Source organism: Zonotrichia albicollis, chromosome Z (genome assembly GCF_047830755.1).
Source record: "Zonotrichia albicollis isolate bZonAlb1 chromosome Z, bZonAlb1.hap1, whole genome shotgun sequence".
NCBI lineage: Eukaryota > Metazoa > Chordata > Aves > Passeriformes > Passerellidae > Zonotrichia > Zonotrichia albicollis.
In genome coordinates, this window is record NC_133860.1 from 73888095 (window position 1) to 73903186 (window position 15092).

At 37.2% G+C, this 15092-nt stretch overlaps 1 protein-coding gene across 2 annotated transcripts in view; it reads right to left on the reverse strand.

Moving 5' to 3' along the window:
- SRFBP1 (serum response factor binding protein 1) overlaps positions 1–15092 on the reverse strand; it is a 70150-nt gene that overhangs the window by 32114 nt on the left and 22944 nt on the right. For both annotated transcript variants that reach the window (XM_005488431.4, XM_026794432.2), the window contains exon 3: positions 14362–14434. In XM_005488431.4, the coding sequence (XP_005488488.1) occupies positions 14362–14434 (73 nt within the window). The remainder of the gene's footprint in view (positions 1–14361; positions 14435–15092) is intronic.

Genomic DNA, 15092 nt, shown 5'->3' on the forward strand with positions numbered 1-15092 from the left:
AAGTGTGGGGCCAAGGCTGGGCAGTTGATTTGGGAGAATGTATCGGATTGGGAAAGTCAGGGAGTGGGGAGGAGGAAAGTTTTTTTGTAAGGTTTTCAATTTCTTTTTTTTCTTTTCCTTATAGTCTTTCCCTATTTTCCTGTAGTTTAAGTAATAAAGTGTTCTTATGTTTAAGTTAGAGCCTGTTTTGCTTATTCCTGGTCACATCTCACAGCAGACACCAGGGTGAGGCATTTTCATGGGGGGGCACTGGCCCTGTGCCAGGCTCAAACCATGACAGACATCTTGCAAGGCACTAAGGTAACTGAACTATTAATAGCGCATGAAGCCAACATTACATACAAAATTACAGTGAAACACCAACACTGAAACACGAAATTTGTGGAAAAAGTAACTATGGGTGGGCAAAGGCTGGCCAGGGCTGGGAAAAGTGAGCACTGGGGCATAGGAAGAGGCAGTTGTGGGGCAGGCAGTCATCTCTGAACAGAGTATGGAGGCAGCGAGCTCACCCCAGTACTTACAGAAACTTAGAATGGCAATGTTGGGAGATTTTATTTTTTAATAGACCTTAACTGTCTTACACAGAAAGACAAGACTATGTTGAAGAGAAGTATGTCAAGTGTAAATGGTACGTGAAAATAAGACTTTATGCTTATACTGATTGTGGCTGCTCAGATGACACTTTATCCAAGTGATACTTCATAAGATAGAGGTTCTAACCTAAAAGGCATGGAAATGTAATTTATTGAATAGTCTCTGGAAGACAGCAAAAGCAAAAAAACTTGCTGTCAAATGATGCTTCAACACATCTCAGAAATGCAAGATTTTTCACACAAAAATGTATTCCCAGCTATGCTGTCTCAAGTAGTTTCAGATAACTCAGGAAAAAACCCCAGGCTGCCAGTGGCCTGTGGAAGCAATTTAAGAGTCCTCAGACTACCTAAAAGACACAATTTCAATTTTGTTTTGACTAGTGTTTTTTGTTCACCTTTACCATAAATTCCATTACTTCTCATCACTATTTTTTCACATTTTCTTAGCTGTGCAAGTTTTAGACTCTTCCATATGAAAAGATAATTTTCACCATAAAGTGCTGAAACTTCTACAAAAAAAAAGTCATATAATCAAGGTATATAAAAATAGAACACCCTTACCAAAAGTCATATTTCTGGTGAAATCTCAGCTATAGTTTGCTACCCATTCAATACAATTTCAGCTTTTTAAAACATAACCATAATCTTTACTCTTAAACCTGTGTCTGAGACTACTTCCTCACAAAGTTTCTTATATTTTTCCAGAGCATTCAGTCTGATTTTGCTACTTTCTGTCATTTTTCTAGGTTGCTTAGTGAGGAGAAAGGTATAAAAGAAGAAATTCCAGAACACTTTTTAGGCTTTTTTTTCACCTACAATTTAATCCCTATATGTCTTCTTTTCATAACCAATTTGCTCCCCTAAGTCTTTAGAAGTTCAGTATTTTAGTTATTCAGAACAAAATAGTCTTAGACTTATGGGTAAGTATTACCATTGTGAAAATACACAAAAATGGGATATCTTCAAAGTAGTGAAATAAATCAGCAATGTCTCATCTGAAAGCTTATCCAGCTTCCAAAAAGGAACTAAATCCATTATAAAAGCAATTTTTTTTTAAGTTAGGAAGGCATGTTTTCCAGAAATGCAGTGCTCTAACTGATTACCATCAAACTGATTATGAAGAAAAAGAATACCTTCTTCCCCCTGCAGTTTATAAATCCAAATCCTTTTTCAGTAGCTGTGACCTAAATACACACACAAGAATTTCCATTGTAAGTCACATTAGTGAACCACCACAGCAAAGGAAAAGGCACTCTGCCTATATTAAAAAAAAAAAAAATCCCAAACTTCTATCTCCCAAAGTCCCCATTTTATTAGACATACAATCAAGATGAACAGTACTACCAGAATAAGAATTTAGATAAAATTAATCAAGAGAATAAAAAAAAAAAATTGATCTGGTAAGTAAAATACAACATAGTCTAGTTAAGTGTGGCATAAGCTTGTAAGCAGGTTTATTAAACAAATCAGTGCTACACTGACTTACTGCTTTATTATAAAATCCCTATATCTCTATGTAATTTTATCACAGACAAAGCTAAGCATTTTCAAGTAGATCCTTGACTTACTGCCAGTGTTTATAAACTATTAGGAAGACACTTCTCAATCTCCCTTCTGAGTAATGAGACATCCTGAACTTCATCTACAGATTAAAAGTTTCAAGATTTGTCTAAGGATTTGTATTTGCTCTCATCTTTTAACTACAACTTTTAAAACAGGAATAAAATGGGAGGCAGTATCTTTCTTGGTAATATCGCACAGAAGAAGAGAAGGCTGATCCTAGATAAAGAATCTGTAGCCTTAGCCCTGGAAATTTCATCTTCCATTTGGCTTTAGTTTTTTCCTCAATGGAATCCAGGCAATCCAGGTCACTCTCATCTTTATCCATCACCTGTAAATTACATAAAATCCTTCCAGAGAGGCCTGCTGATTTGTCCCAAATTTCCCTAACTGCACCCTGATGATACGTAAACTCAGAACACTGTACTTGCTACTTGTTTGCAACTGCACCTTCTACAGTAAAGCATTTTTCACCTAAGAACTCACTTTTAATGATTTCCTGCTTTGCTGACTGTGACAGTTCCCAGTAAAAATTTATCCTGCCGAATGACAATGTGAGAATGCCCAAATGGTGCAACTGTTCAATTTATTTTACTTGGTGCAAAGAAACAGATTGGATAATCATTAAGATGTTGCATTCATTGCATTTCTAAAGCAATTCTAAAAAGACCTTCCATTGCCTCCTTTTGCAGCAGGCACATCTGTGGGTGTGAAAGCACTACATATTTATCAGGAGTTTCCTGCTGAGAAGGACTGAGGTTTTCAATCCACAGGTGAGAATCCAGCGGGGGGGCCGTAACAGTCTCATGAGAGGTAGATTGATTTGACAGAACTCCAGGATGGTGCTGTTAGGGCCATCTATGCCACAGGTCTGAAGCTGACTGATGTCCACAAAATGTCCAAAAATTCACTTGTTAAGAATACTATAATGCTTCATTAGTCTAGTAAATACATATGCATCGCCATGCTAAAAACTTTCCTGTTAGTTTTTTTTTTTAACTGTCATTGGGGAAAAAACTGCACTCACCCATCCTAAATGCATAAGCTGACTCGCTGGCCCATGCAGCTGAAATGAGGACTAGTTCTTGGAGTTCTTGGGTGAACCACACTTGGGGCTCAGGGCAGAGGATGTGCTGGGAAACTTCAGCACTTCAGCTCCCCTCTGTTACCACAATCCACTCATACCACATAGGCAAGGGCCTTGCTGTGCCTAGTAAGACAGTTAATGCTAGATTTAAATAAAATGCCATTAAACCCATTTATTTTTAATACTTGATAAAGACAGAAACATCTACAAAGCTCTTAGGAAAAGCAAGAAAAGATGAGTTTCATCTAATTTACTCAAACTAAGGTAAAAAGATCTCTCTACCTCATTCAGTCTGACTTGCCATTCTTCCTGGCAAGACAACACCTAGGATTTTCAATGTTTGTGCACCTTTTTGCCAGAGCCTACACCTTACAGATAGAAAAAATAAAATAATCTATTTTTGGGAGCTATATTCAGGATTTCTTTGGTGACTCACCGGTATAAATTCTTCCTTTGCAAATTACAGAAGAACACAAAATCCAAGTGGAGCTATGATGTAAATCTTCTTAAAAACACAGGCCTCTACTGTGTAGTAAGAGACCATAAAAGATAGTAACTAACCACTGTGGGGTGCATGTGTTTGTGGAGATCTTTTATCTAATGCAATGTAATATAGTGACAAAGTAAAGACTGTCTGTTGAGGCACATGTGCACTCAAAATTAATATAAACAAAACAAATCAGCATTATTACTAATGTACTCTCTATTCTAAAAAAATTAGATGCCACATTACAACGGGGGTAGGAATGTCTTTCCGACTAACAACGCTCGTCATGTTGTGGAAGCTTCTCAAAGCTTTATCAAAGACATATATGTACTCGCAGATTTCAAATAGAAATCTAATAGTACTTGATTAAATACTATTTCAGAAGTTTGCACGTATTCAGAAACAAATAAATAACTTCAAGAAGTCAGCCTTTGCTGAAGTTTAAAGTCAATGCAGCGAGTCTGATAAATGTCCAAAAATATATGTATGTAGAAATGTAGCTTTCTGTGGAAGTCAAGTTTTACTGTACATACCTATGTCACAAAGGACAGACAACTCAGCAAAGCAAGAGAACAGTAAGAAAAATTATTCCATTGATTTTTTTTTATTTGTTTCACCAGTATAGCCAACAAAGCTTTTGCCAGTGACCTGACTGGATGATTTGGTTCTGTATCACCTTATACTGAAAACAGAAGTTATATCCAGTAGAAATGAAGACATTCTCTCTCTAATTGAAGAGACAGGTTAAGTGAATTATAATTCAAATACATTCCCTTGTATCACTTGGGTTCAAGATTATTATCATGTTCAAAAGTAATTATAGCATTTTTAATTAATAACTTATCTGAGATCTGTATTACAAAGAGAAAGAAAAGCATAAGAAGAAATGGTTCTACAGTTCCTATTTTCCTGATGTATGCACCAAAGACATTTAATGTATTTTTAATAACTTTGCATGTTTTATCTACTGCCTAAAATTTTCAGAAGTTGTATTGAATTTTATGTTGCTTCAACTGATCTTTGATTTTAACATAAGATATCTCAAAATAAAAAAGTAATCTTTCTTGAAATCATTAATTTTCAACCTTGTTGGGTTAATAACAACTTGGGAGAGAAATATCACAAAATAGATTAAGAAAAAAATGGTAAAATTTAATTCATATTTTAAAATAACAAAACCAAAGACATCACTAGAGGAAATTACCAGAACACAACTTCCCAAGAAAATCAGAAGATCAGGAATCACCTCACTTTAGATCAACGAAGGACAATTGATTTTGATGCAAATTAACTATTCCTAACCAGTCAAAAAAAAAAAAAAAAAAAAAAAAAAAAAAAAACACCAAAAAAACCCAAAACAAACACCAACCAAAAAACCAACTCCAAAATCACAGTTAATCATTGGGAATTTAAGAATGTACTTCAAGAGGAACTTGTCTAGCAATTGTTCTTTTTGTAAACTATATTGGTGTCAGGTTTTTGCTGGCACCAGTTTTAAACATTACTAAATGTCTACAGTATTGCTGTCTCAGTTTAGATCCAAGTGAAATTCAATGTCAACCTGTGAATTTTCATCTAATAAGTTTCACAATACAAAATTTTATAGTTTTCTGGATTTGTTGTTTTCTAGAAAATTAAAGTTACAAAAATACCTATCTAACCAATCGACACCACATTCGTATAAACACAAACGGTTTTGCACAAATGGATACCTTCCTCAAGCTAAATGCCCTCATTCTTCTATGTGCATAACCTCTTCTAAAAGCAGAAAAAGCAGCTGAGGGAAAGACTACTTATTGCTTCTTTAATAACAAAACAAAATGAATAAAACAACTCCCCAAAAGAACACTTAACATGGCTAATTGTTTGAGCTCTTGTAAAATATCCAAACCTTATCTGGCAAGTATAAGCCACTCTTTTCTGCCACGTTTATAAACTAATTTAATATTTCAAGAGGTATGCAAGTCAAATGCCAGCAATTACATCAGTCTACTGAGATGAACACTGTGAACTTGGCATTTTATTCTGTCAATTAGATTAAACGAATTGTTTCATTTTGGAGGTTCACATCTGATTCAGTAGTTACATTCAGAGAGCAGTCACTATTTTCACCTCAGCATAGAGAAAGCAATTAGCAAGTCTGCAATCTTGTGACAATTTCAGAAGTAGAAGGTATCCTGAAAGTAAACTACAATTACAAGCATATAAAAATGACAAAAAAGAGAAGCAAAACAAGCTTAGAAGCACAGCAAGCATGATGCCAAAAATTATCATTATTTGAATATTCCTTTTTCTTCAAACATCCCTTAGTTCTGAATGTCAGTGCTCCCTTGCACTGTAATGCAATCTGCATTTTCACGGTACTGACACACTTTGTTCCACAGTGCTTTCCTAACATTAAAATAACAACCACATGCGACTTGAGGGTTAACATATTTCCAAGCAGCCCTGCGCTGGCTGGAAGCATCGGGGGTTTAGAGTTACTATCCGCGGTATTCGGCGCAGCTGCCAGCAGCGGCAGCGGCTGCCAGCAGCACGGCTGTAGTGAGCACGGCAGGCAGGAAGGCGGGAAAGCAGGAAGGCGGGAAAGCAGGAAGGCGGGAAAGCAGGAAGGCGGGCAGGAGGGCAGGCAGGCGCGAAGGGGAGGCAGGCAGGCGGTTAGGACAGCAGGCAGGAAGGCGGGCAGGCGGGAAGGCAGGAAGGAAAGGAGGCAGGAAAGACAGCAGGCAGGCAGGAAGGAAGGGAAGGTAGGTGGGAAGGGAAGGGGGAAGGGAAGGGAAGGGAAGGGAAGGGAAGGGGGAAGGGAAGGGAAGGGAAGGGAAGGGAAGGGAAGGGAAGGGAAGGGAAGGGAAGGGAAGGGAAGGGAAGGGAAGGGAAGGGAAGGGAAGGGAAGGGAAGGGAAGGGAAGGGAAGGGAAGGGAAGGGAAGGGAAGGGAAGGGAAGGGAAGGGAAGGGAAGGGAAGGGAAGGGAAGGTGGAAGGGAAGGGAAGGTGGAAGGGAAGGGAAGGTGGAAGGGAAGGTGGAAGGGAAGGTGGAAGGGAAGGGAAGGGGGAAGGGAAGGGAAAGGAAGAAGGTGGGCAGCCAGGCAGGCAGGAAGGCGGGCAGGAAGGATGGATGGACGGCAGGAGGGCAGGAAGGCGGGAAGGATGGACGGCAGGAAGGAAGGATGGACGGCAGGAAGGAAGGATGGACGGCAGGAAGGAAGGATGGACGGCAGGAAGGAAGGCAGGATGGACGGCAGGAAGGAAGGCAGGATGGACGGCAGGAAGGAAGGCAGGATGGACGGCAGGAAGGCAGGCAGGATGGACGGCAGGCAGGAAGGCAGCACCATCGTCCAGGAGAGGGCACAGGGTTCCCGTGGCGCGGCGCCCCCGCTCCCACCCGGCAGCGGCGAGAGCCAGCGAGGCGCCACCGAGGCATTCATCCAGCGAAAGGCCGGACTAGATGCTCACAGCATTCCCCTGCAACAAGATAGTGCTGACAAATGGGTGCGATCCGTGTAATAACCCCCACCCGCTATGGTGGGGTTTGAAATCCGAGACGGAAACAGAAACAAATAGTGGGGACAGAAGAACCCGGAGAGATGCAGCGTGAAGCAGAAGTATGTGAATACACAGACCCCGTATGCACAACCCCTTTGTCTGCTTCCAGAGGGCATAAGAGTTCAAAGATTACACACCATGCAGGAAAAAAAGAACTTCTTGTTTTTATTCCTTTTCCCAGTATGCACTGTCTCCAGGAGAATTACTCTTCCTCCAGTCCTTTCTTCAAGCTCCACAGAGGAAAAAATAAATTAGTTTTTGTCCTTTCCTGGAGATCTTGAAACTTCCGCAAGAGAAACATGTCGCCTGATTTGCCCAAGATAAGGAGTAAAGGTGGAAAGAAACAAAAAAAGGTTTTGGTTTTAATACAAGCAGATTTTTAAGCAGGCTGTTAAAACCACTGCAGAAAAACACTGGTACACAAGATCTATCCAGGACAAATATGTGAATTGTGTAGAACTCCAGCATCAGTAGTTCACTTTATATCCTACAGAATCCTCCTCTGATTTTGTTACACCTTATGCAGATGCTGTGCCATATATGATCAATCTTGACACTCTTCTTTATAATTTTACTAGTTTATTTGGTTGCTGTTCCATACACAAGGACGATTTATGCAGTATACAGTAAAACAATTTTAATAGGAACAGACTGTCTTCTGTTTGAAGACAAGGCAGAGCAATCTAGTATTTTCACAGATATATATGGTAACTCTGATATCCACCTCCTAGTGGCATCGCCAAAAGCCAATTTCTTTCAATCCAGTAAAAATGAAGTACTGGAAATGTAACTCACCACCACCACAAGTACTACTTAGCATTTACTACCATTGAATTTCTTCAGTCATTTAGCTGCCCAGCTGATCAGTTCTGCAGTGTCTTAAGTATTAGTATCTTCATTACCTCAAAATTCTGGAATCATCAAGCTCTGTCATTCATTCACTTTTTCTGAATCATTTCCAGCACTGATCTGCACAAAACTCCACTGTTAGCTTTCCAACACCACAAAAGCCAAGCATTAATTCTCTTTCGCTTGCTATGTTTAACTCTATGACTAAAAGGAGAAAATTCATATTCAGGAACAACTTAAAAAAAACCCAACAAACTAAAGCCACATAGAACCACTAGAGGCTTTGGTGAAAGCTGGACAATGGTTTTTTTTCATAATATTAAACAATATAAAGACTAAACCAACAATATGTACTATGTATTTACTCCTTCAAAGACCTCCCACTGATTTGCAAGGCATGACTTTCATCTCCTAAAGGCACCAATATTCTACCTCTTACCATTGATCTATACATTCACTAAATCCTCACCTAAATAAAAGTGCCAATACATCTGTGCAGCACTTAAGTCATATTTAAATGAGCATTAGGTTCCCAACAGACTTCATTTTTTTTTAAGCAGGAAGTAGCCATGGAGGAAATAAGATTTTACACACAAAAGCATCAGTTGGAAGTCATAGCAGCTGCAGTTGCCATTCTGAATTAATTAATTTCCAAGTGACTATAAAGACATTAAGAGTAATCTCCAATTTCTTTCCCCCTCCCACTACAAACCCTTCAAATGATCTCATTTCTGTGGAAAATTTCTTCAGAAGAAAGAGGACCAAAAAGAACAGTCGATTAAGGATATTCAGACAGTTTAGTATTTATCCACCATACTAAGAAGATTCACTGTTGATTACAGGTATTATTCCTCACTTCTTCAGAATAAATTAAGTACAAAGACCAGCTAGTATACAGCAAGAAGTTAATTAGAATTGTCCCAGAGATCTCACAACGACTACAATACCTCAGCGCAGGATCATCAAAATACAAAGCAAAAGTATGCAGTACATACCAAAATGTTCTTTATTTAGGTTCTCATGAATTACGGAGACATTTAAGAAAAGGCCCAAACTGGTTAAGTAAAGTGAAATGCATGTTGGGATCATGAAAGAAGTCAAAAGTACAAAAAAGTACAAAAAAAAAAAAATCTATTTTGAGTACACATAAACATTTTCAAAATGAGCGCAAAAACAAGCTGACCTTTCTGTCATTATTTTGATTAATACTAAGTCTTTTTTTTGCTGTCACTCATTTTCACATAAAGGCATACAAGTTGCATTTTTTAAATATTATTGCAAAGGTTGCCTCTTTTTTAAAATACACAATGAAAATACATAGAATTCAGAAAAGAGATGAAGTCTCATCTGCAAGTCTTATTTTTCAAAAAATGAAAATGTCTTATTCTGCATCCTTACAAAAAATGAGTGTAAAATTCTTATGCAAGACTTCATAAGAAAAAGCTTCATCTGCAAGCTATATTTTTAAGTCAGTTGACAACCTGCACGTAGAACGTACTCTAATATTTTCCTTAAGATGTCTCAAATCCAACAAAAAGACACCTTTGTAATCTGTTTTGACTTTGTAACAAGGAATCTAATGCATAAGAAAAGAACCACAATAGCTGCTTCTACTTAAGTATCTTGTCAACAATAAAGTTTTCAAAATGAAGCTGATGATGTTTTTACTGACTTTTATTTTTAAGACATGCAGCCCATTTTCTTTATGTAATCCAGGACAGTATCTCAGTACATTAAAAAAAGCCAAAGAACTTCTGCTATCATAACGTAATAAAACAGTAAGAATGGCTGTCAGCTATTTTCTTCCTTCAAATTAAAACTGTATAGTACAAGATCCCACACTAATTTTTCTGTTGGTCTTTCTCACAATTTTAAGTATTCTTTTATGCTTGCTATCTAGGAAAAATAAAAAAAAAGGAAAGTATCATATTTTACAGTATTCTCATGTTGAGACTGCTCATTCAACATACTTTGACCCTGCAAGAGAAGCAACTACAAGACTAGCTTAGGAAAACAGTTAAGAATATTAAGTATGGAGTTTCTCATTTTAGCATAAATATGAACGGAAGCAATGTATCAGTGAAAAGAGTATGAAATGCTATAAAGATTAGTAACAGCACTCAGCCACTGATTATACTAATCTTCCTTCTCACTATTTTGAGAATCAAAAAAGGCTGTAAGTAGGAATATTCAAATAAAGTGGATACATTGAGGAGACATGTAGGCTCCTGATGAGGCATTCCTTCCTCATTCGTATTCATAAATTTAAAAAAACCCATTATTAAATGGCTCACCTTTCCCCATAGTTCCACACTGAGCTGTAGACTCTTATTTTCATTTAGCCTTACTTCTGCTGCAGTGTAGGTACAGAATCCCTTCCTACAGAGCTTCACATTCCTCACTAATTGAAAATCCATCAGAATTTCATATTTACTAACATCATCTCTGCACATCATCACCACAGTGTCTTCCACATTCATCACAGGCTGTATCTTCTTGCTTTCACCTTTAGTGGATTTTTTGTTTCATTCAGTGTTTGGGCACTGTTTATCCACACCACCTTTTTCTGCATTATGTTAAGTGGTCTTTAGATTGTGTTCCCTACTTGGGAGAGCTTTTACTTCAACCTTAACATAATTTTAGATAGCCACTGAACTCATATGCAGTTTTTAAACAAAAATAATACTCCCTAGTAAGGCATATGTTGTCCAGAACAGCCAAGAACTGCTGCTGGCAAAGTAAAATGTGCTGTTGAGAGCACAAGCAGCAAACTTTTGTGTTTCCAATAGTGCCTGGCTCCTCACACATCTATGTCTGACCAATGCACACATGGATATATCTGCCACTCAAAGCCCCAGGCTTCCTGCATTACTGTCAAAGAATGCATCACCATGGATGGAAAGACACCTGCACTAAAGCAAGGATCTGGACTGCTCCACTGAAGGAGGGCTGAATAACTAAGTTCTACCTCTTCTTCCTTCCCTGAAACTGTCCTCAAGTGGCATCTGGCCCACACCATGGTGGAAGCTGAACCACCCGTGCCTCTGCCTTTTATTGAGAAGCATGAAGAACTGCTCCTAGGCTGACTACACTAAAGTTCAAGCAATTCCCATTACTCTTACGAAACCTTTTAAAGATTAAAGATTCTACAACACTAGGAAGAATGTTTTCTATCTATTTAAAAAAAAAATATGCAAGACTGTAGGAAACACATGCCAGGAGAAAAAAAAGCAAAAAAGTGCATTTGTTTCCACTCTGACTTAAAACAATTTTACAGTGAGGTGTTAACTGAAAGCCAGGTTACACAAGATGGAACCATTAACCAAGAAAGAACACAATACTGCTAGAAGAAAATGACAGTAGTTAGTACAGATACAAAGATTTACAAAAAAGACTAGTATTTCAGGATATAAAAATTCCACGCAAAAAGGCCATACGAGAAGAAAGACCTACCAAGTTCCTAAAGCTGACCTACTACAAAAATCGTCAGTTACCCAGCCCTGTCCTGAACCTCACCACTATTCCACACCTATTACTTTCAGGAAATTGAATGACTGTCATTCCAAGGACAATGAGTGTGAAAATAACCTTCAAACTGAGGTTCTACTTTTATAAAATAATTTGGCTCTCAAAACCATGCTACTTAAGTCTACTTCTGTTAACATCTTGCTGGAATATAAAACTAATAACATAATGTAAAGCATTATTTTTTCCTGTATCTCTTGTACTTAATTCATTATTCTGTGATAAATACTGTGGTTTAAGTGTACTAAAATCCCTCATTGTATTAACTAATCTGTTTCTCCAGTGATAATTTTCAGGACAGAGAACATATCTTTCCAAGACACTTGAATATGGAAACCAACTGCTGCTCATTCCTGACAAATGGGAAGCATTTTCCCTTTAAGCACTGCAAATTGCCTTTTGTCCATATTTTCTCAATGGGCATCACCCAAACATGATATAGTAACATCTTGCTATATCATGATAAGATTTTTGTTGCAAGATGACAAGATAATGACAAGATTTTTGTTGCAATATAAAGGCAAAAGTACACCTAGACCCCTGGTAAGGGAACAACTATTATATTAAGATCTTTCCTCAGCAAGAAATTCCAACAACTCAAGGTAAGATACACATTGCTAAGAAATCACTGGACAATCTGTTATTTTTGTGTCAAGAAACTTTCAAAAAATAACAGCTTCTTAAATATAGAAAGCAGTACTCTACCATGGATAATTAATCCATTTTGATAGTATCCTCAAGCCTGACAAACAAGTGAAAAAGTATCTGTAAGTACACAGAATTTTATATTTCAAAGAAGTCTAAAAGGATCATACTGTTCTTTTCCCCCTTCTTTCATTAATTCTGGAATAAATATTTATACAGTTTTGGAAAAATGAAAACCAGTGTATTATTCCAATAGCTCCAATACAGAAATCAACAGTGGCTGAAAAAATACATATACTACTAGTGCCTCTTAGGTAGTGATTAATAAGAAACAGGAGTTTTTCTTTCATTTAAGAAACAAACGTCCTGTAAAGCCAGTAAGTGTCAACTTATGCAATTCTGAAGTCCAAAAATCTCCAAGTAAACAAACCTTCTTACTATTAAATATTAATATAACAGCGCATTGCTTTTAACAATAAAGTCAACTTACAGCACTTAAAATTTCAGATAACCAAGTGCATATACTAATTTCAACTTACAGATAATCAAGTGCATCTACCCAGGAAGCAGGAGAGTTCTTCCTTCTCAACTGCTTACTTTGAGGACTCCTCCCTTTCTATAAACTATTTCAGGGCAAAACTTGCCTTCAGCTTTCTAGGCTACAAGTCTTTCCATCCCTGACAGCCACTCTTAAAGCTACCATTTACAAGCCCTGCACATGTTCATGCCAACTGAAGCAACACTTGAATGTACTTGGCCAATACAGTCCTGAGTGCAAGCAGGCTTTAAGATGTCTGCATGATCTGATCCTGGCAGGAAAAGCACAATGTGGACAAAACCAAGACTCCCGGTAAATGTGTGCAGAACAAATCTTGCAGTGAAACCCCCTCAAGAACACTCACAAAAGCCCCATAAAAAAACATGGGCTTCTGAGCTCAGTTTTCCAGAACACCTGATCATCATTCTCTTCGAAACTGAGACACACATACTTGGCATTAAAAAACAATGTAATCAAATTATTTAAAAAAACCCCAAAAACACAGAGAAAAAGAAGCAAATACAAGATCAAGTTTAAGACTGATGGCAAGTCAGTAATGCAGAGTGCCTCAATATTACTGTCATAGTGACTGAGCAGTGCTGCCCATTTTCTTTTCCCTTTTGCTGGTTTATGAAGATTCTTCCTAGAAGTATTAAACTAAAAATCCCTCTGATTCTACTTGATCAATTTGGCACAAAGCACATCTAAATTGGTCAATGAAGCCTTTCCTGTTATTAGCCTTTTTTGAAGACTAAGATCCGAGTTGCAAGGTTGAGAAAAAAAAGAAATGTTAAAAACAAACAGAAATACTGTGTGCTCCCAGAATAGCACAAAATAGTAGTGTAATGATATAATCACTACAGTGATCAACTACACTTGTCAAGGAAATAATAAAAACAGCCATATTGTGAGAAAACATTTGTCATGACCTATACATGACTTGTGCTCAAGTCCTAGGATTGGAATTTATAACTCATTTCACCACTCATAATTTTATGTGGTATCAAATAAAATTGAGAGATTAGCACAAGTCATTATGAAGTTATAAAATTTCTGAAGCATTTTCTTGATGTCATAACATATTAGATACAAACACTGTATCAATTAACAGCAAGGCTGAACGCTAAAAAAAGATCTGACTCAAGTCCCTTCAAGCTACAATTTGAAGTTACTACAGAACCAAATACAAATGGCATGATATTCAGAGCTTGCAGGACAGACAATGAGGATACTGTACTGTCAGACACATAAAATACCTCCCCATACTCCTGAGCGGCACAAGAACTTCAGATTCTGTGCTTTAACTGTTACAGTTTTTACTTCGAACACCACACACTGCTAAGCAAATTCATGTTTGGCCTGGAACGTTTGAGACTCAAATTGTTTAACACCTTGACAAATGCAAATACTCACAATTTGCTAGCTGTGTTAATGTTCAAGCTTACTCTGAAAATACTTAAAGTTTCAGTAACGCAGTCTCAGAAAACAGACTTAAAATAGTTCTCTAATACGGAATTATTTAAACATTGTATTACCTTCATGGCATGGATTTCTTCTATTAATCTCTCAACCCGTTTTTGGTTCTTTAATTTCAAGTCTTCTGAACCCCTGCAAATGAATTCTACAATTATTTTTTAAAAAAAATCTCAGTTTAGTAACTTTGTTTCCTCTCTAGCAATACTAAGTAGCAAAATAAAAAAAAAAATCAGGAGATGGTGCACAAACACAATCCCTTATTGGCAAGTGAACATTTTAGCAAAGAGTTGAACATAGCCTAAAGCTTTTGCTGTACTGAACAGCAGAGGAAACACTGAGGATTTAGCAGAACTATGTGAAAAACAAAAATTACTGTATCAAAAAATACAAAACCACAATTCATATTCAAGAATGGGTGACTGCTTCATATGAATTGTGGTTTTGTATTTTCTGATACAGTATTTCTGACCCACTCAAATATAATTCCATTTTAAGATCTGTAGTATTTAAATATGAAAGTTCACTGGATTTGCTTCTTATTTTGGACAACTTGCTAAAATTGTGAGAGTATCCTCACAATTTACACTACGAACACAGCAGGAGATGTATCTCACACCAGCTCTAAGATATGGGCTAAATTATTTCAGGCCAGTAATCTCTAAAAACATAATCTACAATATATTGTTTAAGCTGTTCATATAAGAATTAATTATTAGTAATTACTAATGATCAAGTATAACCTGTATATGCAAATGAAGTATTTTTTGCTACACAATCCTAATGACAACTA